The sequence below is a fragment of the Dasypus novemcinctus genome, chromosome 11 (genome assembly GCF_030445035.2).
Source record: "Dasypus novemcinctus isolate mDasNov1 chromosome 11, mDasNov1.1.hap2, whole genome shotgun sequence".
Lineage (NCBI taxonomy): Eukaryota > Metazoa > Chordata > Mammalia > Cingulata > Dasypodidae > Dasypus > Dasypus novemcinctus.
The window spans coordinates 115754258-115781352 of record NC_080683.1 but is presented as its reverse complement, the minus strand read 5'-3'; the positions used below and the strand labels follow the sequence as shown (position 1 = coordinate 115781352).

Here is a 27095-nt window from a genome sequence, read left to right as displayed (position 1 = left end):
ATAGATATACATACATATAGTTTATTGTAACATATGTATTTTTAGCTTGACTCCTCAAATGTCTTTCAAACTGGGAATAAATTTGCTTGGCTTTTGTTCATTTTGAGCATCTGGGTTTGAATCAATATTTGAAGGCAAAGATTGTGTTTTCTTCATCTTCGTACCTCAGGATTCCAATCTATCCTCTGGTATATGCAATAAATGATTGTTAATTTAAATATACCAGCACGTTACATGGAAAAAGTTGTAGAATTTGGTTTCATTGGAATATTTATTTACTTCCAAAAAAATTTATTTTATTTATTTATTTATCCCCACCCTCTAGTTGTTTGCACTTGCTGTGTCTATTTGGCTTCCTTGATTCTTTAGGAGACACTGGGAAGTGAACCCAGGACCTCTGATATAGGAGGGAGGTGCTGAATCATTTGAGCCACCTTTGTTCCCTGCTTTGTTGTGTCTCTCACTGTGTTTTTCTTTTTGTGTCTCTTGTTGCATCAGCTTGTTGCATCAGCCTGCAGTCTTGCTTGTGCTCTTTTAGGAGACACTGGGAACCTCTGCTTCCTGCTTTGTTGTGTCTCTCATTATGTTTTTCTTCTTGTGTCTCTTGTGTCAGCTTGTTGTACTTGACTATCATGCCGGCTCATTGTCTTCTTTAGGAGACATAGGGGACTGAACCAGGGACCTCTCATGTGGTAGGCAGAAGCTCAATCACTTGAGCCACACCCACTTCCCAGAATATTTGTTGTAATAAAGATGTTAAAATAAAAATTATTTAAAAACCATCTGCATTTCAAAAGTTTGAGTAAGGGATCCATTTTTCTGAGAAAATCTAGTATCTGGCCAAACTAGATTAGAGTATCTTTCTTTTTTTTAGGAGGTACTGAGGATTGAACCCAGGACTGATACATGGGGAGCAGGCACTCAACCACTGAGCTACATCTAATCCTTAGTGTCTTTCTTTTGATAATCGATTTTTGTTAATAAGCAGTGAGTATGTAATCCTTTTTTTTTTTTAAGATTTATTTTTATTTCTTTCCCCTTCCTCTCCCCCTCCCCCCATTGTCTGCTCTCTGTATCCATTCGCTGTGTTCTTCTGTGTCTGCCTGCATTCTTGTCAGGTGGTACCAGGATTTTATGTCTCTTTTCATTGCATCATCTTGCTGCATCAGCTCTCTGTGTGTGCAGCGCCACTCCTGGGTGGGCTGCGCTTTTTTCCCATGCAGGGTGGCTCTCCTTGCAGGGTGCACTCTTAGCGCGTGGGCACCCCTATGCTGGGGGCACCTCTGTGTGGCACGGCACTCCTTGCGTGGCAGCACTGCATGTGGGCCAGCTCGCCACACGGGCCAGGAGGCCCAGGGTTTGAACCCTGGACCTCCTGTGTGGTAGGCGGACGCTCTATCAGTTGAGCCACATCTGCTTCCCTTAATTCTTTATTGTTAACTAAATTCTATAATCCTCACTTTAACATCTGGTGTATTTCTTTCTGACTTCCTGTCTAAATGAGAATTCATTACATGTTGCTTATACACTACATGTTCAAGTACAGTTTTATGACCCTCATTTTCATGTACAGTTAGTAGCAATAGATATGCTCTTACAGTCCACTGATATTATTTACTTGATAATGAGAACTTAGAACTATGTAAGCTTTTCCATTATGAGGGAATAGATCAAATAGGTGACTTTGTGGAATGATTGCTTTGTTTAATAAAAAATTGTTGAAAGATTCAGAATTGACAGGAAAAGAAAAACCTACTTGAGGGGTCTCAAGACAATGGTTTATTTTTGCCCCATTCAAATGCCCATGCTTTTTTCAAGCAATGATTTACATTCTGAGATGATTTAGAAAATTGTTTTAGTTTTAGTTTTGCCCTAAGTTTAGCTCGTCATTGAAAGGCTTTCTTAGTTCTGACACTGCCCCCTCTACATGCAGCTGGCTGACATTCTTGATTTCTCACCTGTGCCCAAAGCTAATTGACTGAATGGAGAAAGGCTTTTCTTGGTGTTCCAGTTGTACTTTATGGGAGATAAGTGCATCCTTAAACAGCAAAATCTTGCATAATGCATCTGTTTTATGGGGCTCTGCCAGGAAATGTTTCAGTACTGAATTTCTTCTAAAGATCTACCAAAGCTGAGATCAATGACTTCCTTGTTGAATATAATTTTATTAATGACACCTGAAGGTCTCCAGAGAACCACACTGAAAATTCTGGGAGTAATTCATTTATGACATAGGTAGGTGTTCTTCAGGCCAAGCTACTCACGCTATTGGACTATTTTATAACAACCACATATGTCTATTGTCTTTGGTAACATACCTCTGACTGAGAGGCCAATAAAATTCAGAAATGGCCCCAGAGCCATGTCTGGTTTAGGACTGTACCTGGGAAACCTCACCTATAGAAGTCCTGCAAAGACTGGCTTCTACTGGCCATTAAATACATAGTAGTCTCCATGGAACCTGGGCCAGAAGAGAGTATGGTCAAGGATCCTGTTTGGCTTGGGATAATTTCAAACCTGTTTCATGGCAAATGGAATTCCTAGGCGTTCCCTATAAACCAACTTGCTCCTCCTTGGGGGATACTCATACCTATTTCACCCCTTTACTCTTTGGATGTGGCCCCCATCATTGAGGCTGAAACTGAATGAAGCCTGTCTCCAAGTGCAAGAGTGGGGCTTGGGCACTGGGCCCAAGGCACTGACCTACTGTGTCTGCCTCCATGTTGGTCTCCCTTACCTGATAGAGGTTGGCAAGATGGTGGTTGGTTTTGATTAAAAATGGCTGGTTCACCCCTGGGTGGTCAACGTCATGCGCTGCTGCAGCCAGCAGTCCAAGCATGATGTCCAGAGGCGTGAGGAAGCTGGCGAGCTGTTGAAAAGCAAAATGGGTGTCTGATGGGTATGTTTCCACAAATGGCTTGGCATTCATTTGTTTTCACCAAATCGAGCGAAATGAATCAGCATGGCAGTGTTCATGCTCATCAGCCAGACTTGAACACTCTGAAGCATTTTATGTGGTGATATTCACTTGGAATTATAAGGAAATAAAAGGACTGTGTGGAAAGTAATTAAGTTCAAATTGTGTAGATTGTTCAGGTATCCTCCACTTCCTACTGCCATTCTGTTTTGTCTTGTTGTAATGACCTTGCTTGTTGCCAACACTGCTATACGGTGGACAGGGAGAAGGCAGAACCTGAAATCAGCCTTGTTCCCAGAGAAAGCTGTAAATGAAGGAAAAAGGGGGACTCAAAATGATAGACATATATATGTATTACATATATATATGTTTTTTAATCCTTTGTGTATTTGTATATTTTTGTTATCCAATATATCTTTGCCACTTCTTTGAGTAGGAAATCAAGAGGGGCTGAATTGTAAAATTTGCCCATTTCCTCAATGTGTATTAAATAGCAGGGGATGCATGAGAATCTGTGCTGTTTTGCTTAGCTGGGGGGAAAAGAGCTGGAAAATGGGAATCCAGTACTGATTTTAAAAACATGACTGTGTGATATAGTCCAGCTTTCAGACTACTTAGGGATTAAAAAACAAGACTTCTAATTTTATTGGGATATTTTAGAGGGGTGAGCCATCTATGCGGCTCTGTCCTGAAAATGCCTTTCTAGCACCTGTACATTTAGTGACTGATACTAGAACCAACTGAACTAAACAGCTTCAGACTGGGAAAACATTTTTCAAAAAACCTTTCATAATGATTGAAGTGATGAATGCACAACTATGTGATTATACCAAATATCACTGATTGTACACTTTGTGTGAAAGGTATGCTTATTAATATGTATCAATAAAATTGATTTGTTTAATGAAAAACCTTTCAAAAACCATAACATATCCTGTATGTTATACAAACCAGGTTTTGTACAGCTAAGAATTGCCTAGATTTTGGTTAATGAGCATTATTATTCTGTTCTTAATTTTTAACTTGGGATTGGTTTATTGCATTACAGCATGCTTGTTAAGAGGTCTTTGACCTTCACAAGTTTTTCTGAGGCCTGAATGAAGATATCCAGTTGGTCAAGTAGTAAATGGAGATTGAGTCTTGAGACACTTAGATTTCTTTTGGTGATCAAAAACCATGAGGTGAAGGACTCTTCCCAATATGGTTCAGTGTTTTTGGTGAAGGCCCAAGGCAAAACAGCTAGTTCTTGGGGCTGTTGAAAATGTCTGAGATAGAGTTTGTCATTGAGAGATTGTTTCTGTCCTAAGGCAGCCTTGAAAATGTATACAGTCTGAAAGGATATCTTTCTAGAAAATTTATATAATCTGTTGTGAGAATTCTAAGATTTCTAGAACTGATACTAGGGTTTTCATCTAAATAACTTGTATTCATATTGTGAATGATGCATTACACCATTACACTGATATGATGAGTGAATTGGGTGCCTAGTGGAATGGTGACGAGAGCACTGAGACTTTGGAAGAATAAAGAACCCCACTGAATGGTGTGTTTGGGAGTGACTGAGATGGGAAAGTATACATTGTATCTTTGTCTCCACAACTAAAAAAAAAAAAGAAATACTAAAGATATAAATGACAATTAAATGTAATACACGATCCTGGTTGGGTCTAATGATGGAACACTAAAAGACTCAAAAGGACATTATTGGGACGTATGAAAAAATTCGACTATAGACTGTACATTTTATGTAAATCTTATATTTCTTGAACTTGATAAGCTGCATTTAAGGTGATTACGTGAGTGAATATCCTTGTTAGGAAACAGACATGAAAAAATTGTGTGTTTAAGGAGCATGATGTATACAACCAACTCTCAAACATTTAAAAATATAAACGGATAGAGAGATGACGGATGGATAGATAGTTGGACATACACAATGAATGATACTGCACAAGGGGCAAAATGTTAAAATTGGTGGATCTGGGTGTCTGGGGCAGGGTATGTTGGAGTTCTCTGTGTGGGTTTTATATTATTCTTGAAATCGTCCTTTAAGTTTGAAATTATTTTAATTTAAAAAGTTTAAGAAGAGAAAAAGCAAGGCAGCTGGGTGTTGCCTTACCTTGGGCTCCTTCAGGTAGCAGTGCATGGCCTGGGTGACATCGGCCGCGTGAACAGCATTGTGATATGGGTTGTGGCTGTGGTAATCCTCTTGAACCATGACTGAGAGGTAAACAGAGAGCTCAGTCAGCTACAACCGGAACATGAAGGGCAGACTAGCTCAGGCTTTTTTTTTTTTTTTGGAAGTGCTTTTGCTTAAAAATATCAGTGCCTCTAAAATGTGTAGTCTGGGGCTCCTTAAAAAATGAACGTGGTTTGCAAGTGTGGCAGGCTTACCGGGCTGTTTTTAGAAGAACGGAGGGAGAGAGCAGAGGGGAGAAAGACTAAAAGAATTTGCCAGGCCCTTGGGATGCCTTACCTCCTTCATAAATCACCCCATTCTGGCATTCATGAAGGCTCTCATTCAGAAGGAAAATAAATATGTAGAAAAAGGACAACTTTATTTTACACTATAGTTTAGTTATTGAAGTCTGCTGCCATTTCTGAATAAGCACGCCATAAATGAGATCTCCTTTCAAAGAGGCCCAGTGGCATCCAGCTACTGATATCCAAAGACTGGTTTATCATTTGATTAACAAACACTGACCAGAGCTAATCTGGGGCTTCTTTAGGCAGAAATTCAAAATACTGCATAAATGCAACTGAGGACACCTTGGATTTATTTCTCCCTTCCTCAGGTCATCATCCTTCATGCCCTTCAATCTCTTGCAAGGTTCAGAGTGCTCTTAGAACCAAGTGGAGACATAGGGAAGACACTTTGGTTTGCTTTTTACAGAAACCACTAGTCTGATGCAGCCGCTAACTGAGGCAGGGCCTAGGATGCAGTATAAGCAGCGTGTATCCAGAAAGCCCAGAGAGGAACTTGTGGCATCATTCCAGCAGCAATATTATGTGAGCACTTGCTTCTGGATTCTCCTGTTAATTCTGTTTGTCAAAGCTTGGCATTCCTTATGTGTTCTCTGAGTACACACATGTGTCCAAAGTATCTGCCTTCTCCGTCTTCAGTTAAAGCAAAACCAGCCCATTCATGGCTGTGGTACTTTGAATTAGGTACAGTTCTACCATACCCGAGACGGATTTTGAGGAGACTTTGTACTTAGAGTTGTTACCTAAATGGCTTAAGGCTTTTGAGATGTCTTGATGGCATGAATGTATTTTGCACATGGAAAGAACATGTCATTTTGGGATCCAGAGGGCAGACTGTGGTAAGTTGAATTATGTCTTAAATCTTAATCTGTGTCCCTGTGGGTGAAAACCTATTGTGGAGAGGACCTTTTGGAGATGTTAGTTTTAGTTAAGGTGTGGCCAGTTGAAGCAGGGTGGGCCTTGATAGGAATGACTGGAGGTTTTGTAAAGAAAATCCTACAGGTCACAGAAACCAGGAAGGGAAAGAGCATCACCATGTGATGGGAGGTGGAAATACAAGCCAAGGACCCCAAGGCTTGTGGCGAGCCATCGCTAGAATGGCACGCGCTACAGGAGATGGTGTAGCCTTGACACCATCTTCATTTTGGACTCTGTGAGCAAACACATTCCTGTTGCTTAAACCAACCCATTGTGTGGCATGTGTGACAGCATCTCTGGCAACCTGGGACAATGGCTATCACTTTGCTCAATGGAAATATAATCAGCTTGAGGATATTTATGCTTCTGGAAATGAGTTATGTTGTCACTGGTTTTAAATATTTCTGTTGTGCATCACAGACCTTTTATTTAGCAGGTTTAGTTGCCAATTATATTATATTATAACCCTAACTCTATCACTTATTATCTGTATGGGACAAGTTAATCTAACCACAAATTTCCTCAGTTTCTTTCTCTATAAAATCAGGATAATAGTAGCCCTGAACTCACAGGGTTGCTGTAAGGACTGACTGTGTTAATATAGGAACATCATGAGAATATTTCCCAGCATATCTAAGTGACATGGAAGGATGGAAGGCTGGTTAGTATTGCTGTCATTGTTTCTATCATTATCATCATCATTTTACTCTTGATGACATTAAGTGAGCTTTCAGATTCAAAGCAGAGTCATGTGGCAAGTTAAAGAAACCAGAAACCCTCTAAGTGGCAGAGGGGAACCATTCAGTGATTAGAAATGTGCTTTGGTGCTTGCTTTGGCAGCACATATACTAAAATTGGAACAATACAGAGAAGATAAACATAGCCCCTGCCCAAGGATGACACACCAATTCATGAAGCGGTCCATATTTTTTAAGAATATGGTGATCATGGGAAAAATACAATTGACGTAACTTATGGCCTATTGTTAACAGCAATGTTGTAATATTTTTGCATCAATGTCAAAGAAGGTACTACATCAATGCTAAGGGTCAATAATGGGGGTATGGGATTTTTTTCTTTTGGACTAAGGAAAATGTTGAAAAATTTACTGAAGTGATGACTGTACAACTCTGGGTTGAAAGTGAGATCCAGTGAGTGTACACTTTGGATGGATTGTACAAGACAAGGGACTGTATAACACAGTAAACCATGTGCTAGAAAGATGGACTGTGGTTAACAGTACAAATATGAGAGTGTTCTCTCATGAACTATAACAAATGTGCAGTACTAATAGGTGGTGTTAAAAATAGGGGGTATATGGAAAAAATATACCAAATGTAAGCTATGGACCACAATTAGTGGTAATAGTTTGATGACGTTCTTTCATAATAAGTAATAAATATTTCACACCAATGTAAGGTGTTGGTGGAGGGGTGATATATGGGAAATTAGCACGTTATGCACGATTTTTTGTAAGCTCACAACTTCTCTAACAAAAATATATATATTAAAGATGTGTGCTTCAGATAATTCATTGGCAGAAGAATAAGAATACACACAAAGCCAAATAAGAGTTGGAGCTGCTTTTTGCTAGTGGTGGGGGAAAGATGGTGGGCTTTCAAGTCAAACAGAGCTGGGTGTGCGGCTCTGTCATTCACTGGCCGTGTGAGCTTGGGCATGTTGTGAAACCTCTTTGCACCTCTCCTTAACTGTGTGCCAAATGGAGATTACACCCAACTTGCAGGGTTGTTGAAGGGTTAGAAATGACAGTGAAAGTATTCCACATGGACTGGATGGTACATAAATGGTAGTTATTATTATTAAAAAGCCTGCTGAAGATGTTCAACAACTGATATTCAGATCAGAACTATTTGAGGCAGATGTTGTGGAGTTTGGTTAATATTGGATCCAATCAGTATCTTTATTGACAGCTTTATGATCTTGATGCTTTCCTTTTATAGACCGCCAGAGGCTCTTATAAACATTTTCTAACATTTTGTTATTGATTTAAGATGGTAAGCCAGATTTAAATTTAAAATGATATCCTTTAAGATTAAATTGGACCTTCACTCACCATGCCATGGTTCCTGTCCCTTTATTTTAATGAGGATTATGGACTGCTATTACTCATGGGAGGGAGATAGGAATACGGAAGAACAGACTTACCTAAAAACCTGTGTAGAGTCACCATGTCTAACTTGAAATGGTGAATGAGCCCATGGGTGTTGAAGAGGTGGCACAGCAGTGTTACCAGGCTGTTTCCTATAGGAAAACAGACACCTGTGTTAGCTTGTTTTTAGCACCATTTAAATATCAAGATTGACAATAAGATCCAAAGTTTCCTAATAAAGCTACTCTGATAGAAGTATTTTTCTCCAATTTGTTTTTGACATTATTCAAGTATAGTTGATATTACTACGATATGGTACTAATAGATTTTCTCTTACTGTACAAGTAAAATGAACTCAGGTATTCGCTCTACAACAAGGACAATAAAACATTAAGAGTTAGAAGGAGTCTGCCGACTGAGGTGTCAGGAACGTGTATGTGTGTTTTGTGCGTGTATTTCAAAAAATATATATAAAGCTTGACAGTCAACTGAAATGCACCTTAAGTCCCTTTCTTACATCTACAGAGGTATTTAAGTCATGCATTGCTTAATAAGCATAGGCTATTCTTCCTATGGAAAAATCACACAAATTGAGATTTGACCTGAGATATTTTATAACTCAAGTCAGCACAGATGTAAAATTAAAGCTATCATAACTTGTGAGCATTCAGAAAAGTTTACTTAAGAATAATAATTCAGAATTTTGAGAGGATCATAGGGTTTATGGAAGACTTGAAATGGAATGAAAAGATGCCTGGGTGTCTTTGGTGGAAAACTAGTTGTTGTGTAAGCACATTCCTCCCGGCACTTGTGATTTTCATGTCTTTGAGTTGTTTCACAATTCTCTAAGTTATTTCAGAGTTCTCTAAGTTGTAGATAATCGGTAAGACTGCAAATGATTTTTGTCCATAGATGTACACATGCATTCAGTCAGGTGGAATACGATTGCATCCCCTACCCCCAAATTTGTATCTATTTATAAATTCATTTCAGCATTTCTTACTGCTTATATATGTGTGGCTCTTTGAATTGTCCTTTGAACTTGTTGTAGCAGCTAATTGGATCTCTAATTAATTGAGTTAAATAAAATCTTTGATATGTGCTCATTTTATATTTGTATGGGAGTCATGATTATACTCTCATTTAACAAAATATCATTTAACAAGTTCTTTCATGCACAATTAATTTCCTTTACAGGTACTACTTCTCAGCTGATTTGAGCAAATTGAAACGTAAGAGTATCGGGTGCATCACCATATGGCCTAGTTAGTTTTCTGCTATGTCAAGCTCTGGCTCATGGTTGTAGGATGTGTCGCTCCCAAATGTACGCTGTTTGTCAAATAATAGGATGGTGGGAAAACCACCTGTAATGATGTAAAGCACAAATCTGGTAGATTGTGGGGCAGAGAGAAGTCAGCATTTAATGCGATGACTTTCTTTGGTTCCCTAAACACATCAGCATTACTTAGCCTCTCTCCTCAGCGACCGTTTTCTTCCGATGATGCCAAACATATCTGAATGCCACCGGCAAGGCGGCAGCCACAGCCCGCTCAGGGAAACCGCCCAAACCCGCCTTGTACGAGTCAGGACTGATCAGATGAGCTTTTGGTTTTCCAGTTTTTTCACTGACTAACTCACGACCCTCCTACTTTTGGATGTGGCCAAAATATTCTGCAAGGAAATACTCTCATCTTGTGGTTTCCAAATCCCTTTGGAATCCTCAAGGTCAGAAGAAAACGGCTTTAAGATTCTAAGGCCAAATTCAGTCCTTATTCTTTATCCGCATCCCTTGCCCTGGTCCTTCTCGAGTGGCTTTAGGTTCATGAGAGTGGGGCAAGAAGGAAGAGGGAACGACAGCGTGCTTAAAAATAAGCTTTGTTTTTCATGAAACAAATCCCACTTCATGGTGTCTTTTAGTGAGAGCTCTTTGGGATGACTTACCATTTGTCAAGCGATCAAACAAGAAAATGTCAAAATCCCACATTCCCACTTTGGAGAGCATATGCTGGAAAGGCAAACAGGAAATGAATCATGTCAGAGATGCAAACATTTACTCGGAGACACAGTGAATTAAACAATTGGAAGTTGAAAATAGTAGCATGCTCCTTTCTGCAAACAACTGCTCTCTGCTGGCTCGGAGGGGCTGTATTCAAGGGCAAGGGGCCGGGAGTCAGGCTGCTGGGTCACAGGCCAGCCTCGCTTCTCACCAGCTGGGGAGGGCGGGCGTGCGCCGCAACCTCTCTGTACCTCAGTTTCCCTGTTTGGAAGATGAAGCTGATAATATTATCGGCCTCCAAGGGTTGTTGTGAGGATTCAGCAAGGTAATAGCGGGAAAATACTTAGAACAGTGCCGGGTCGTGTCTGTGAAGCTGGAGTTCAGTAAAGTCTACACCACACACTACCATACACCCAAGGGAAATGGTTTTCTCCAAATTAAAAAAAAAAAAGTCATAATGACTTCTGAGCACATTACTGTGCTCACTGTGGCCTGGACTCACAATTAACCACTGTAAGAGACAGGAAACCGAAGAGTGGCCAATTGAAAATATTGGATAATTTCCAGACCGCCTGTCCAATGCAGCGCTATTGGCCACCTGTTTTTTTTTTTTGACCCCACGCTTGGAATCAGATGGTATTAGTTCTGGGCCATCGAGTCTAGCCTCACGCTAGTTTCTGCCACTGTACCTTCTCCTCTTCCCATAGCCCCTGACTCAGTGGGACCAGCTCACTCCTCCTTCCCACCCTTGAACGGTTTCCCTGTGTCTTACGATAAAACCAATCTGCATGGCCCACAAACACCTGTACAACGATGTCATAAAAATGAAGGGACGAGAGGTGATCTATGAGGTCTGGGTTGAGGGAGCGGTGACCCAGGGCAGGCAACGCTAAAGACTGAGGCTGCAGGTGGCTGCAGGCATCCTGAGCTCTGGGCTGCTGTTCTTTCTACGTGTGGCATCGCCTTTCTGGAGAGCCTTAGCCCTCACAGGAGAGGCATTTGGAGGGTGTGCTGTCATTGACACGCCAGTGGTGGGAGCTCGGCTTAGCCTCACGCCAATCCCATATTCACAGGCTCAGGCCTTGGGGTTGTTAGGAGTGACATTTTTGTTTTGACTTTTGTATAGACCCAATGTTGGGGATGAGTGATTCTGACATGAACTGCTGCTCATTTTTAAATAATGTATTTAATAGAAGGCATCACATTTCTTGAGAGTATATAGATAGTAGACTATTTCTTAACATGTAAACTATAAGATACTAAATTTGACTTCTGTTTAAACAGAGGCAGCTTTTTCCTGAAATTTAAATTTCTTGGCAGTTTGGGCTAGAAATAACATGAGAACTTATTTTAGATAGTCATGTATTCATTTCCATTCTCAGCCAAATTGATTGTAGAAATGATTGCAAAATAAGTAAAAAGTTATCGAAACTCTTAAAAAAGGACAACACACCATATTGATAGCCTACAATGAAACTGGGATGATTATTATCGGGTTAATTTTAGTGTAGCAAGTCCCGTGAGATAATTCAATGGATTAAAACAAATTTAATTGTATCCTTTTTGGTGATCTCCCCATCCAAAATTCTACTTTACTTGGTGTTGGGCAATTATGTTTTGTACATTTTACACAAAAAGTGAAAACAGCTAGCATGTGCCAGCCATGAGAAAATTAAGCATGTGAACATGCTTTACCTCATTTAATCCTTGTGACAACCCTATGAGGTGGATATTTCTATTAGAGTCGTTTTATATTTGAGGAAAAAGTCTAGATGTGTTGAGTAACTAGCCCACCGCCTCAGAGCAGCTATGTGGCAGAAGTAGGATTCGAACCCCGCTGCTAGAGGTTGCAGCCCAGGCTTGGTGGGAGAAGACAAGGTAGAGCCAGCTTACCCTTGCTTGCCCAAGGTAGTCTTCATCCAGCAGGTGGAGAGGAGCTTGGGGTATAATTCCACGAAGCAGCCGTGAAGCATGGAAGTATCTTTGAAAGCTTAACAGTCTTTTCACTTTTTTCTTGGTGCCAATTTCCCCTGAGTGTGTTGTATCTGTGGAAAATGATCAAATTCAGAAGTTTATATATTTAAAAAAAGAGCCCATTTTCTCCACTATGTGAAAATATAATGCACTAAAAATGGAGAGAAATTTGAGCAACACTCGTCATGCTTTCTTAAATGCAGTCCATTTAATGCCACATTTGAAATTTCTCTAGCACAAAAGTGACATTTCTTACACATTACATTTATTAAAATGTCAAGGTATCTCTGAACGTAATTTTGGAGGACACGAAAGGCATGAATTAAAGTTTCTTTTTCTTATTAGTGATACTAGTACATTGGTAAGTGAGATTCTCACACTTCTGCATGCATTTGAAATGAACAATTATGCCTATTTTCTACTATATAGGAACCGAGGCTCAGAAATATTCATCGGGTTCTCATCCTACACCCTCCAGTCTGAATAAATCCTTGTTATGAATTATAAGAGTGGAGGATATGCCAACTTAGACATGAAGAAAACGTTTCCTCCATCCCCCAGAAAAATCAGAGGCAAAGAAATCAATAACCTTGGCACGAAAATGACCTAGATTCCTCTAAGAAGCAGCAGAGAGGGTTTTTACTTTTTAACAGAGTGTGTTCTTCCTAACTGCTGGCCATATTTTTAGTATACCTGCCACATGTAAGTTTCAAAACTTGACATCGTGGCTACTGTCCAGAAATACCCCAAGCCCATTATTTGGGTGTCTGTCAAGCTATGTTCCATTTCAGCTGAAATTCTGTGAATCACTCCAGGGCTGTAACAGTGACACTTGTTGCCAATTTTGGATCTGCAGTCAATTTAATAATCTTGTAAGAAAATGTAGAGCTCACAGATAAAGAAATTTCAGTTCTTTCATGCCATGTGCCATATCCCCTTTTCCTCTTTGGAACTCAAAATCCCAGTTGATGTCAGAAGCTGAGGAAACAATGGGCAGAGACTTCCTTCACAGTGTGGCACTCCCAGAGGCAGTGAGTTACCAAGATGGGTTAGTTACTGAGGTTGTGCTATTCATGCAAAGGCATAATTTGGGGCAAATATTTCTCTGGAAGCATTTTTATTTAAAAAACGGATCTAGATCTCCTGTGTAGAAAGAGGTAAACAAGTGCATGCTGAGGTAAGTGGCACTTACGCTACTAAAACCATGCCAGGCACCCAACAGTGTGAAGAATAATGTAAGAGGGCTCCATTCTACCGGCAGGTTCATTGAATCAACGTAGAGAAGAATGAAGTGTTTAATTCATTTAGCCAAATTAAAAAAACTGAGTGTCTAGTATGGGACAGGCACTGTTGTAGATGCTTGGGATACTTCAGCAAAGCAGTGATCCCTGCTCTCAGGGAACTTGCATTCTAGCAGAGTGAGAAGACAATAAGCAATGAACATAAACCAATAATTAAATTATCAAGTGTGTTAGAAGGTGGTAAGTGCAATGGAAAGTAAAAAGGAAAGAAAAGAATGGGGAGTGGCGGGTTCTGTGTTGGGTTCGTCAGGATTGGTCTCATTAGAGGACATACTCTAATCAAAAAACTTGAAGGAAACGAGTGAGTTAGTCAAGAAGATAACAGCGAAACACTTTCCGCACAGAAGAAAGACCCTAACAGGAATCTGCCTGGGGTTCTGGTGTGTGGAGGAGGAGTGGGAATTCTTTGTGCAGGGAGAGGAGGGGAAAAGGGAGAAGGGGCAAGAGATGAGATCGAAGGGGGAAGGCAGGCATGCAATTCCATGAGCCCTGTAAGTCATCACGAGGGTTGACACTTGACTGAGGGACCTGTGGAGCTGATGCAAGGTTCTGAGCAGAAGAGTGATATGATCACACTTCACATTTTAAAAGGGCACCCTGGCTGCTGTATTGGGAACAGATTATAGGAGCAAGGCTCCACACAGCAACACCTGTTGAGAGGCTATTGAAATAATCCAGACAAGAGATGGCTCAGACAGGGAGGCAGCAGTGGAGGGGTGGATGCTGTGGGAATCTACTTTGGACGCCTCCACTTCCTCTGACCCCAATACTGTAACTGGAGAATGGAGCTGCCATCACCTGAGAGGCACAAGGCTACAGAGGTGGATCTGGTTTAGAGTGGATTCAACTTTAGATATTTCCACATGTCTATTAGAAATGCAGGGAAAGATGTCCAGTAAAAGGGTGGATGTAAAATCCAGAGCTTGGGGAAGAAGATTGGACTGTAGATGTAAATTTGGGCATTGTCAGATGAGATTACCTAGGGTATAAATGTAGAGAGAAACTGAGTTCTAGAGTACTTCACCAGTGAAAGCATGTGGAGGAGAGTCGTTGAAAGAGCAAAGGGGTCAGAAGGAATGTTCCATGAAAAAGGAGGAAATCCAAGAGAATATGGTTTCCTAGAAGCCTAGTGAAGATCGTTTTGCAAGGGGAAGGTGTGCTCACCAGCATCAAAAGCACCCAAGGGTCAAGTACAATGAAGACTGAGAAGTGACCATGGATTTTTTGTTTTTGTTTTTAATCCATGAAACTGCACTAGAGTGAGTCCTAAATTAATAATACAATAACAATAGTAAATAGTGCTTTCATCATTGTAACAATTATACCACACCACTGAAAGGTGTTAATAATAGGGAGGTGTGTTAGTCAGCCAAAGGGGTGCTGATGCAAATACCAGAAATCAGTTGACTTTTGTAATGTGTATTTATTTGGGGTAGGAGCTTACAGATACCAGGCTGTAGAGCACAAGTTACCTCCCTCACCAAAGTCTATTTTCATGTGTTGGAGCAAGATGGTCTGCTGATGTCTGTGAGGGTTCGGTCTTCCTGGGTTCCTCTCTTCCCGGGGCTTGCCTCTCTCCAGGTTCAGCTGCTCTGCTCTCTCCACAAGGCCAGCTTGTTTCTACTTCTGGGGCTTTTTCTCTTTCCTCACAACCAAGTTTCTCTGTGTGCTTACTTCCCGGGGCTCCAACTCAAGACTCCAACCTCCCTTCTCTGTGGTGTAGTTTCTACTGGGCCTATTAACATGGCCCAATCAAAGCCTTAATCATGATTTAATCAAGTAAAAGTAAAACCTCTGGATCCAATACACTCTAATATGTCCAGAGGAAAAGACCAGTTTACAAACATAATCCACTGTCTATTTTTGGAATTCATGAACCATATCAGACTGCTACAGGAGGTATATAGGAATTCTGAATTTTATGCATGATTGTTCTGTAAACTCACAACTTTTCTAATAAAAAATAAAATAAAATTCATTGAACTATACCCTTAAGAGAAGTGCATCTTGTTGAATGCATAGAAGCAACAACACCCTAGTAGCAATGAGCACATCTTGTACCCTGATTCTGGTTTCTGAAGACGATTTCTGGCTAAAAAGAATCAGATCAATTTGAAGAAATGACTGATTCTAGGGCTGTGGCAGGGCAAGCATTGTAATATCTTCCTATGGTAGAAAATAAAGGGGAGCTCAAAAAACAATGGGACCGTTTAAAATATGAGAGAAGAGGCAACTTGAAGGGGGTTCCTCTGGCCAGATATGGGAAAACTTGAGCATCAACTGAGTAATGTAAGAATGGGTTATAAACCACGGACCGAAATAAGAATCCAAGGGTCCATACCGATAGTAAGCAATATAGTAAAAGAATATGAAGGGAAAGCTCCTTCTTGCAGACATACTAATCAATAAATGCTGGATAAATAATACAGTTAGAAAAACACCATTTTCCAACCATCATGGCAATAATTGATTCACTCTAAAATCATCAACGGAAACCAAATTATTAAGTGAAATTTTATAAAGCAACAGGAAAATTACCTACTATTGAAGTTATCTTTCCCGAAAAGGGGAAAATGATAGCTTCCTAGGGGATAAGCATAGATGGGGCACTATTTACTAAATAATCAAACTTAATGTTGCCAGTAACGGGAGGAACTGACATCACAGCACTTCCCGATGTGACAAGCTGAGGACACAACCACGTGTGTGTAGTGTTCCTGCCTCAAATACACATCTGAACCTAATAAAGAGGAAACAGCAGAACAACTCGAACTGAAGCATAGTCTATAAAACATTTTGCCTGCACTCTTAAAAAATGTCAATATCATGAAAGACAAAGATAATCTGGGGGGTGTTGTTTCATAATAATCGATTCCAAAGAGCTAGTGCAACTAAGTGCAATCCTGAATTGGATACTGTGTCAGCGCAGAAATTTCCATAAATAACATTATTAGGACAGTTCGTGAACTTTGATATGAGGCAGTAGAATTTTATGTATAAATTTCCTGAATTTGGTTATTGAACTGTGGTTATGCAAAAGAATGCCTTGTTCTTAGGAAATACATACTGAAATATTTAGGGGTAAAAGGGTATGACGTGTACAATGCATTCTCAAGTGGTCAAGAAAAACAGTGGTAATGCAAATATGGTAAAATAAAATGATTGGGTGAAGGGTATATGAGCATTCTTTGATTCTCACAAATTTTGTATAAATTTGAAATTATTTTGTAATGTAGAGTTTAAGAGGAGAGAATGGGAAACGACCATATCAAGCATTGACAACCCTTTTTTTCTCAATTGTTGGCTAAATTTTCTTTTAGTTTTATTTTTTATTAGCGAAGTTGTAGATTTACAGAAAAATCATGCAGAAAATACAGAGCTCCCAGATCCCCTCACACACAGTTTTCCGTATTATTAGTGATTTATATATATGAGGTACTTTGTTACAAGTGATGAAACAATGTAAGTATACTATTAACTATACTACATAGTCATATTAGCATTCACTGTTTATGTTGTACTGTACTATGACTTTAAAAAAATTATTATATATACAAACTAAATTTCCCCTTTTGTCACATTCAACTATAATTCAATGGTGGTAGTTACTTTCACAATGTTGTGCTGCCATCACCACCACCCATTACCAAAGCCTTTCATCACCCAGAGAAACTCTTTATAATTTAACTATTAACTTCCCATTCCCCACCCCTTCTTGGCCACTGGTAACATGTATTCTAGTTTCTGACTCTAAGAGTTTTCTTATTCTAATTATTTCATATCAGTGAGATCATACAATATTTGTCCTTTTGGTTCTGGCCTATTTCACTCAACATGATGTCTTGAATTTTGATGAAAATGAATTTATCTATTTCTTCTTTTGTTGCTTGTGCTTTTGGAGTAAAGTCTAAGAAACTGTTATCTTACACAAAGTCCTGAAGATGCTTACCTATGTTTCCTTCTAGGAGTTTTATAGTTTTGGTTCTCATATTTAGGCCTTTGATGCATTTTGACTTGTTTTTCTCTTGCAGCTTTCAGAACTCTCTCCTTGACCCTGGCATTTGACATTTTGACTGCTGTGTACCTGGGTATGTTTCTCTTCAAGTTTATCCTATTTGGGGTTTGTTAGGCTTCTTGAATGTGCATACTCATGCCTTGTGTTAAAGTTGGGGCATTTTCTGACATTATTTCTTTGAATATTCCTGCTGCCCCTTTCTTTCCTTCTGGGACTTCTTTATGCACATATTGATATGCTTGATGTGTCTTACGTTATCATTAGCTCTGCTCACTTTTTCTCAGGCTTTCTCTTTTTGTTCTTTAGCCCAAATCATTCAATTGTCATGTCTTTGATTTTATTGGTTATTCTGTCTTCTGCCAGTTCCAATCTTCTCTTGAAATCCTCCAAGAAATTTTTCATTTCAGTTATTGCAGTCTTCAATTTCAGTGTTTCTCTTTGGTTCCTTTTTAAAATTTCTCACTCTTTATTGAGATTCTCATATTGTTAATTTATTGTTTTCCTGATATCCTTTAGTTCTTTTCTGTGTTTTCTTTGATCTCCTTAAGTACATTGAGGCTCATTTTTCAGAATTCTTTGTCTGTTATGTCCAAAGTCTAGTCTTCTTCATTGACTGTTTCTGGATTTTTATATTGTTCCTTTCAATGGGCCATTATTTCCTGTTTGTTTGTCCTATAATCTTGCTTTGCACATTGTACCCTTTAATACTTTAAATTGTTAACTCTGGGATTTAGTCTCTGTGTTGCCTGTTCCTTAAGGCTGCATCCAACTAGTGATATGACAGAGATTTCCCTAAGTATCAGGAGCTAAGAAAAACAAACAAGTCAATGCAAAACTTTCTTACATTGCTTTTGCTGATTGTAAGTTTCTTCTTCCCGCAGGGCAAGTTCTGGGAGGGTGAGCCAGAGATGAGTTTCCTTGGTATGTATTTAAGGCTGCTCTTCAATTGATTGGCACCAAATTTAGATACCGCAGTATGCGCATAGAGTTTACTCTTCTCCCTCCAGAACAGGGCCTGGGCCCCACAATGGCAGTGCAGGGTGGCTCCACTCTGCATTAGGGTAATATTGGGAGAGGGACAGCTGCATATTCTTGTATTGGCACTCTCTCAATTACTGCAACCCTTTAACTCTTTTCTAGAGTTCTGAGAAAAATGGTTCTGCCAGTTTTTGGCAGTTGTTCAAAGATTTTGTGGGGGAATGATACCCTGGAGCTTTGTATGCTGCCATCTTGGTTTACCAGAACTCAAGACATCTTTTTATAGGAATTTTGATATATAGGGTAGCAAAGAAATGTGGTAATAGTTTTATATGTAATGAAATCAATTATTTCAAGAAATCGATGTAAACAATTTCTCCTGTCAGATATAAAACAAATCTAAAAGGAAATGTCCATTCAATGCTGTATTCCTTTTCGGTATTCTATGAAAATCCCCCATTACAAAACACCAAGAGACAATCTCCTTTGTATTTGAGTATGCCTGTGTTTACATAATAGAATCAGAAGCAAACAAGATAATTCTAAATAATGGAAACACATGCTACAAACACAGCAATTGAAATTAGGTATTATTTATTTTTTAAAACTTCATTTACCTTTCCAAGTGGTGTAATAATTTAAACATAAACCACAGTTAAGGTAATGGTATTTAAATTAAGTTATATATGCTAAATGTAGACAACAGGGACTAATGGTTTCTATTTACTAAAATTACCATGATGACTAAAATGTTACTAATCTAATGATAAAATGATCTGGAGATACTAAATTTAGATCCATAAACCCAAATAAAAAAATATAAGATTCTCTCCTTTCTACCTATTTTGTTCATTTGATTTGTAATCAAACAGATAGTAATCTGACCACATGGCTGAATATAGATTGCTTCTGTGATTGTCATTATTTAAAATTTTGATATTTCATTTCTCATGGACTTTTTTAGTATGGAGTATGTTCTCTATTTGTGCACTTTCAAATTTAGTATCTGAGATGGGCAAGTAGATATCTGCCAAGTTGCAGTATTAACTGTTGACCAATATTTTCTAAAATGCCAAGACAAGCCATAACTATGCCACCTAGCACTTCTTTCTGGGTACTCTGTAATTAACTAGAAAATGATTTAGAAATGATGTTGGATATCATTTATGAAAACAATAGGGCTTACTTTTATTAAGGACATACATGAAGCTAAATTAAAAAACCCTCAAGGTAGCTTTCAATGGGGGAGGAACATGCAATAATGCAAGAAAAATAAATTTTAAAAATAATAATGTATCAAACAACTCTCATATAGGGAGCGCCTACTTTGTGCCATGGGAGATAATAAAAAACTAGGATGTAAGGAACTGAAGGTAAAAAACATCCATATAGGAAACAATCTGTAAATAAAGCACCATTCTGTATGATAGCATCAGATACTGCTATTTGAAGTATTAAAATATATGATACAATTATTGAATAAGATCAGGTACATTTGTTTCTGAAAGGACTTTCAGCAAATGGCTAGCATATTTACTTTGGTCATTAGAGGTGTATTGCTATGTGTTTCTGGATAGAAGTTTTTAAACAAGTAACTTAGCTCAATCTTTCAGATAGCTCAGATAAATGTAGCATGGGAAAATCAAGAGTGCCTTAACAATGTGCCTAGTAATGCTAGGTTTATCAATACATTTATATAATTAAAAATCACATTTGAAAGGCATTCACAGCAGTCCTAATGGTGTTTTGGCTTGGATTTAATTGTTTTATGGGCTACAGATCTCCTGATTCTCATTTGGAGTAGTCATAAAAAGATGCTCCAGAATGTCTCAATGTTTAAGTCCCCTTATCTATGTAATAATTGGTTCAAATTACGGAATTCATTTTCTGCTCATTTTGTTCTGAACACTTTCATGGATATCTTGGATATGTATAGATTAACACATTTTGCACTATTTAGATACGAATTTTAGGGTTCTGAAGTTTAATACTGGCACTGGCCAGTATGGTAAATTTTAAGTTTCACAAGTTGTGATTGGCTTTAATGCAAGATTGTTAATAAAAATTATTTTCATTTTGAGTGCCTTCTCTGTGGAATATTCTTTTTATAGAGGCTGATAAATTTTGGTCCTGGGAGAAAGCTTTTGCTTAGAGTAAATATCTGGGATAAAAAAGCCATAAGTACACCCATAGGATGAGGCTATTTCTGCCGATCGTGTACCTGGTTTCTTGAGCACAGTCTGTAGTAACTGTTTCCAGACTGCTAATAATTGGTGAAGGAGTAGCTCAAGTGATACTGAGGACAAAGAAAGCTTTCTGTTTAAGTGAGCAGAACTGGCCTTAAGCAAATCTGGAGACCAAACTCCACAAACCTAGTATCAATATTTCCTGAGAAAGTCCAACTGAACTTTTTAAATAATGCTGTTATGGTTGAATTGTGCACTCCAAAAAGATATGGACAAGTCCCAATCCCCAGTACCTGTGAGCGTGATCTTATAGGGTCGTTGCAGATGGAATGAAATCATTTACAGAGGTCACACCCGAGTAGAGTGGCCCTTAACCTAATGTGACTATGTCCTTATAAGAAGCGGGAGATGACACAGACAGGCACAGAGAAGAAGGCATGTGAAGATGGAGGCAGAAACTGGAGGGAGGCATCTACTGCAAGTCAAGGAACGCCAAGGATTGCTGGCAAAGACCAGAAGCTGGATGAGGCCAAGAAACCTCCTCTCCTACAGTTTTCAGATGGAGCATGGCCTCCCAATACCTTGATTTTGGATATCTAGCCTCCAGAACTGTGAAAGGATAAATTTCTGTTGTTGTTAGCCACCTAGTTTGTGGTGCTACTTTGTTGTGGCAGCCTGAGAAAACTAAGATAAATGTGTTATTCAGCAGTGTCCTACTCTGACACTTAATGTACGAATAATTGTAAGGAAATTTCTTGCAGGATTAATGGCTATTCATATGATTTGTTCATTCTTCCCTTACAGGGCTTTTAATACATCTTATAGCACAAAGTCTTTGGTATAAATAAGCTATTACTCCCTGAGGTTAGAAACCAGCTTATCAAAACTCCTTGTTTCCAGGGCATAATCTCACACATATTGGAAACTCAGTAAAAAATTTGATGGTTTAATTGGAATAAATTCAATTAGTTTACAGAAACATTACCACAAGATGGGATTTTGGAACAACCAGCCAACTTATAAAGGACAAGATGCTACAATTTATATGTTAATTTTGGAAATAACTTTCTAAAACCCCAAAATGGTAGTCCACGGCCCAGGGCCCCTCTTCTACCTTCCGTTGCTTTGACCGACCACTCCTGTAGCAAACAATTGGTGCTTGTGTGATTGCAGAGGTGGCTCTTGTTTGCACATTTGACTGTCTTACTGGGCTGTAAGGCCAAGCTGCTGTTTGTTTTCTCTGAATGTCCACAACATTCCTCAAGTTCTAGGTGTTTAATGCATGTTGATGAGATTACGTTACTTTCCTGATATGTGTGCTTCCAATTCTAAGATTAGGCATGCTGAACCCTGGAGGAATCAGGTTGAAACTCTAGTTTTAAATACACTGCTTTAAAACGGATAAGACGAGGTTAATTAGTTTGAGTTTAGATATCCTGAAGCACAAATAGAAGATGTACAGCATAGCTCTTTCTCTCTTAGTGAGAATTTACTAGTTCAAGGTTTGGGATCCCTGCAAAGTGGAAGATTATTGGAGTTGTCCCTGATGAAAATTTTCTTGAAAGCATGCACAAGGATTTTATGATTGAAACAGCATATTTTAAGATATAGTTGTCTTGCAGAAATAATTTTGTTACAGCAGAATACTTTAAAAAATGAAAGGGGGAATGGCTGTAGCTCAAGTGGTTGAGCACTGGCTTCCCACGTACGAGGTCCTGGGTTCAATCCCTGGTACCTCCTAAAAAAATAAAATAAAAAATGGAAAAATAAACTTAAAGAAGTTGTATGCAAAACTTATAAGGTGGATATCTAGTCTCTTTGATGAAGTACTAAAGAGATCAGTCTCTGAATGAGACTAATGTTCATTTCAGAGTATGAAATATTTTGATTAATTTTTATACCCTTTTAGAAAATTTCGTATTTCATGCTTGGCTTTAGTGACTTTGATAGTCAATTACTCCTTCATGGTTTAGCCTCTCTAGGTATTAAAAGTCTCGTTTACTCATAAAAAGAACCAGTTGCCAAAAAACCTTTTAAAAGAAAATGCTGTGTATACCCCAGCTTTTCAGAAATCATCAGTAGTCATTAAATGGCCATATTTGTTTATTTCTTCCTTTATATATTCCCAGCAGTCAGAAAACGGTGGGGAGAAACTTGATGACAACCAAAGATTTTATTTGGTGTAACATATTCAGATAAGTTTAATGTTCTCACATGGGTGGATGGTTTTTAAGACAGTCATTATAAACGACTTTTGAAGTCGTGAGCAATTCCATTGAGATAAAGTTCATGTTTAATCTCTTAACATCTAGGAAATTTTTGCAAGGTTCAGTCTTTCATAGAAAAATAAGTTGTGACCAGAAATAAAAAGCTCACCAACAAATACCCACAACATTATAGCAACAACAACAAAAACAAAAACATCTCCCTTCCCCAGAAAGAGAGAAAAGAAGATAAACTCAAATTAAACTAACTACACCACCACCTTAAAATTTACCTTGAAGTTGGGAAATCAATGTGAATTTAAAGGAGCTCAGAAGTTATTTTAAGTTCTCCCAACTTATGCCTTGAAAGGAGCTGTATCAAAGCCCCATGTCATTAGCTCTTCTCTGCATGAAAAATCCTCACGACTCTTCGGTGGCTGTCAGAGGCGCTCTGTTTAACGCCACAGAGTGGGAGGAGAGGAGAAGGAGCGTCTTCTTCAAGGCAGGTTGAAACCGCTCTCTAGTTCTACTTTTTAACATGTTTATTTTTTTCCAATTGCTATTTTTCTTTTGTGTTCTTGACAGTGAAGAGCAAACCAACATGGCTGATTTGAGTCATAGACTAGGCTGGTCTCCTTCCCCGGCTCTGGGTACCTCACCTGCTGCCTGCACGCTGTGGAATGAGCTGGAGAGAGTTAACGACGGTCAGATGTTTGTCCTCTGGAACTGCCCGACCCACTGTTTCCTGGCACAATGCGCTGTTGTCAGTCTATTGTTTGTCTACCATCAAACCCGTTCCCATTCAATTGATGATGAATCTATAGCTTCCAGGGTTAAGGGATAGTTGGAAAAATATTCTTTCCTTTTTGAAAAGAGGTAAAAGGCTTTAGAAGTCAGTCTTAAGGCTTCTCTGGGCAATAGAAATGTTTTTCAAAATACCATTTTGAATGAAATTTAAACAAATTAGTAAGAAGCCGATCAAATTTCCCCAGTCCTAAAGAAGTACGTGCCAGGCACAACGTGGTCTTATTGAACCCCCAGCTTCTCAGAGTTTGAAATGTTTAGCAAATCCCCAGATTCGAGGGCAATGGTTTGTGGTGAGCAAATTGAGGTGACCAAACTTTCAGTTGCTTCTAGGTCTCCAGAGGGTAAAAGCTGCTGCTTTAACTCCCTAGTTCTCAGCAGTTATTTGAAAGAAGCATGGTCTTTTATCTGGGAATATGTGTTTGGACTGTTAGAGTTCACCTAAAAAATTCCAGAGGTGGGTGGTAACGTCCATCTGCTCCTCTCCTTCGAGGCTGCCCTCCAGGATACTGGACTAACCCTCTGGCTGCCTCGAGGCATCCCCAGCCAATCTGTCTCACCTCCCACTGACAGATTTCCTCAAGCCCAGCTCAGGCCATGTCAGTTCTCTCCTCCAAATTCTTCAATGGCTCTCCGATGTCTACTTAATCATGTATACGGTGTTTACTCTGGCATTCATGGCCCTCTGCAATATGATGCCAACTTATTTCTCCACTTTTATTTTCACAAGTTCCCTGCAGATAGGTAGCTCTCTGCTTTTAGCGTTTGCTTTTTCCCCCCATCATGGTTTTCTGATTCTGTACCTATTCCCACATTCCTCTTCAACTGAATATTATCTTCTCCCACTGAGATTCCAGCCAACTTTCAACAGCCCCCCTCAAAGCTTTCCTCCTGACCTCTGATCCTTCTGTGAGGTCTCTGAAAGCTTTGTGGGTTGGCATTGTGGGAACTGGTCTTCTTAGCTCCCCACCTAAGCAGCAGATGCGGCACACGTTATTGGAAGCCCTGTTAGGGAGGACAAGGTCTTATGGTGCCTGATTTAAAAGACATTTATTGAGTGAAGGAATGAAGGAATGAGGCAATTATTGACTGAGCTGTAAGCTTTTCATTTGTCCTATTGTAGCTCTTGGCACTTGGCCTAAGTTATGAAAAGTTCTACCACATAATTGTTGAGTTGAATGAACTGTTCAGAGCAATGAAGATTCATTCATCAAACACAACAAATCAGGGGATTATCCCCTGCGTAGGAGAAATTGAGCTTCTCTTTCTTTTCTGAATTTCTTGACTTTTCTTAAATGATGATGGCAGGTGGCATTGTTCGAATGGTGGTGGATTAGAACTAACTTCATCCATTAATCGAGGCCTGAATATGAACTTGTTATCTCCAAAACTTCCAGAACCTTTATGCTTTGTTCTTTGGTAAAGGAGTGCATTGTAACCTAATTCCTTTTTCATTATATGCTACAAAGGCTGCTTGAATTATATTTCACCAGAGGGAATCTTCTGATGTACTAGGTTGAATCAAGTGTGTATTACATGTAGTTGGAGTATAACTTGTTAAATTTAAATATCCACCCCTAGTTTAGCAGAGAACTTGGGCTGTTCAGCTGGATGTCGAGGTCCTCTTTTTCTGAGTGGCACCTTACGAACAATCACATCTACTACTCTTGGTGCAGGTAACTTTTAAGGGACAAGCTCCAGTTGAGACTCATACCATTAACAGGCCATGGAAAGCTACACATTCCACCTTGAGCTAGATAAGAGAGAAGAAAGAATAGTTTTAGGTGAGTAGTGCAGTGTCCACCTGCGTGGGTATGTGAACCTCTCCCAAGTCGTAAGTGATGCCTGTACTCCAGAGCAAACACAACTGGCTTCCCATTCCATCTATCCAGCCCATAAGAGAAACAGGGCTTGGGGTAGCGAGGAGGGAACTAAGAATGATTGGGGACCTACCTGGTACTTTACATTGGTCATTGTGTTTAATTTTCATAAAAGTGGGTGTTGTGATGTTGGTATCAGTAGGTACAGAGTGCAGATGAAGAAATGGGTTGAGAAGGGTATAGTAACAATCAAAGTCATACAACTGGGAAATAGAGTGCGGACTAGAAACCAGGAGTGTCCACTCCTGCTTGTTACAGGAAAGAGCAGAGGTGGCGCATGCGAAACACTGTCCTATTTTTCCTGGACATAATGAGCTTTCAATAATTAAAGGGTCTCAGATCCCCTCCTTTAAAAAAGTGTAGTTAAAAAAAGACAACAATGAAAGGAAGCTTTAGTCTAATTAATGAATATAAGTGTTCTAAAATCAATAAAGTAAAGTTTTAAAAGTTGAAATTGGTACTGTTGAATGGGAATGTGAGAGTGAGAAACACTCTAAGGCTAGTATTGAAAAACGAGCCCAATAACTAGAAAAAAAGCAGAGAAAGAACTTCACAGTGTAATTTGGAAGTGATTCTATGTACGGAACATCCCTGCTTCTCTTACCAAATGTACAAAGGGATTATTAGGAAGTGAGTGATCAATCACTTGTGGGCTGTAAAATTGAAAACACGTGTATTGCTGACAATGACTAAACGTGATTTGGCTATTATGCTATTACACAAGGAAATCTGCAGATATTGGTTGGTGCCTCAAGCTTTGAAAAGGACAAATATTTTTGTTGTGGATGTGGAGCATGGTGGCAGCTCCTGGGGAAGAGAAAGTGGGAGGTACTTGGACAAAGAGACTGTTCAAAATAAACCTGTGACAGGATGCACAGACCTCAAATTAACCACTTCTGAGCCAAGGCGCTAAGATTTTGCCTGAAGAGAGATCTGTTGATTGAGATGTGGTCTCAAGGCATAATCTTACTTGAGGACATAGGCCTTCTCTTTCTTTTTTCCTCTCTCTTTACTTCCCTCTAGAAAACACATGTCTTTTTGGTGTTTTCTAAATATTTCTGATTACTTTTATTAACACAAAGTTAAAGAATATTCTAAGTGGGAACGGTTATATAATTTAAAAAAATGTAATGTTCTTTGGCAGTTGTCAATGAATGAAACCAAAGTACTTCGGGAGTGAGTCAGGCAGCTCTTTGTTCTTTCTGAGTTTCACTCTGCACTTAGATCTAAGCAGTGTGGTAAAATTGGGAAGGCTCCACCCGCAAATGTTCATTGAGCATCTACTCTATGCAAGACAGTGTGGTCCTTGGGTACACAGAATATTCACA

At 39.2% G+C, this 27095-nt stretch overlaps 1 protein-coding gene and 1 non-coding gene across 3 annotated transcripts in view; one reads left to right on the top strand and one right to left on the bottom strand.

Moving 5' to 3' along the window:
- PDE7B (phosphodiesterase 7B) overlaps positions 1–27095 on the bottom strand; it is a 312244-nt gene that overhangs the window by 39760 nt on the left and 245389 nt on the right. For both annotated transcript variants that reach the window (XM_004468533.5, XM_004468534.5), the window contains 5 exons: positions 12319–12470; positions 10371–10434; positions 8486–8581; positions 5037–5137; positions 2738–2869 (listed from right to left, as the gene is read on the bottom strand). In XM_004468533.5, coding sequence (XP_004468590.2) covers positions 2738–2869; positions 5037–5137; positions 8486–8581; positions 10371–10434; positions 12319–12470 — 545 coding nt within the window. The remainder of the gene's footprint in view (positions 1–2737; positions 2870–5036; positions 5138–8485; positions 8582–10370; positions 10435–12318; positions 12471–27095) is intronic.
- On the top strand, positions 7144–7250 carry LOC111766571 (U6 spliceosomal RNA). The gene has a single exon (XR_002798593.2). It is a non-coding gene; the product is annotated as a U6 spliceosomal RNA (small nuclear RNA).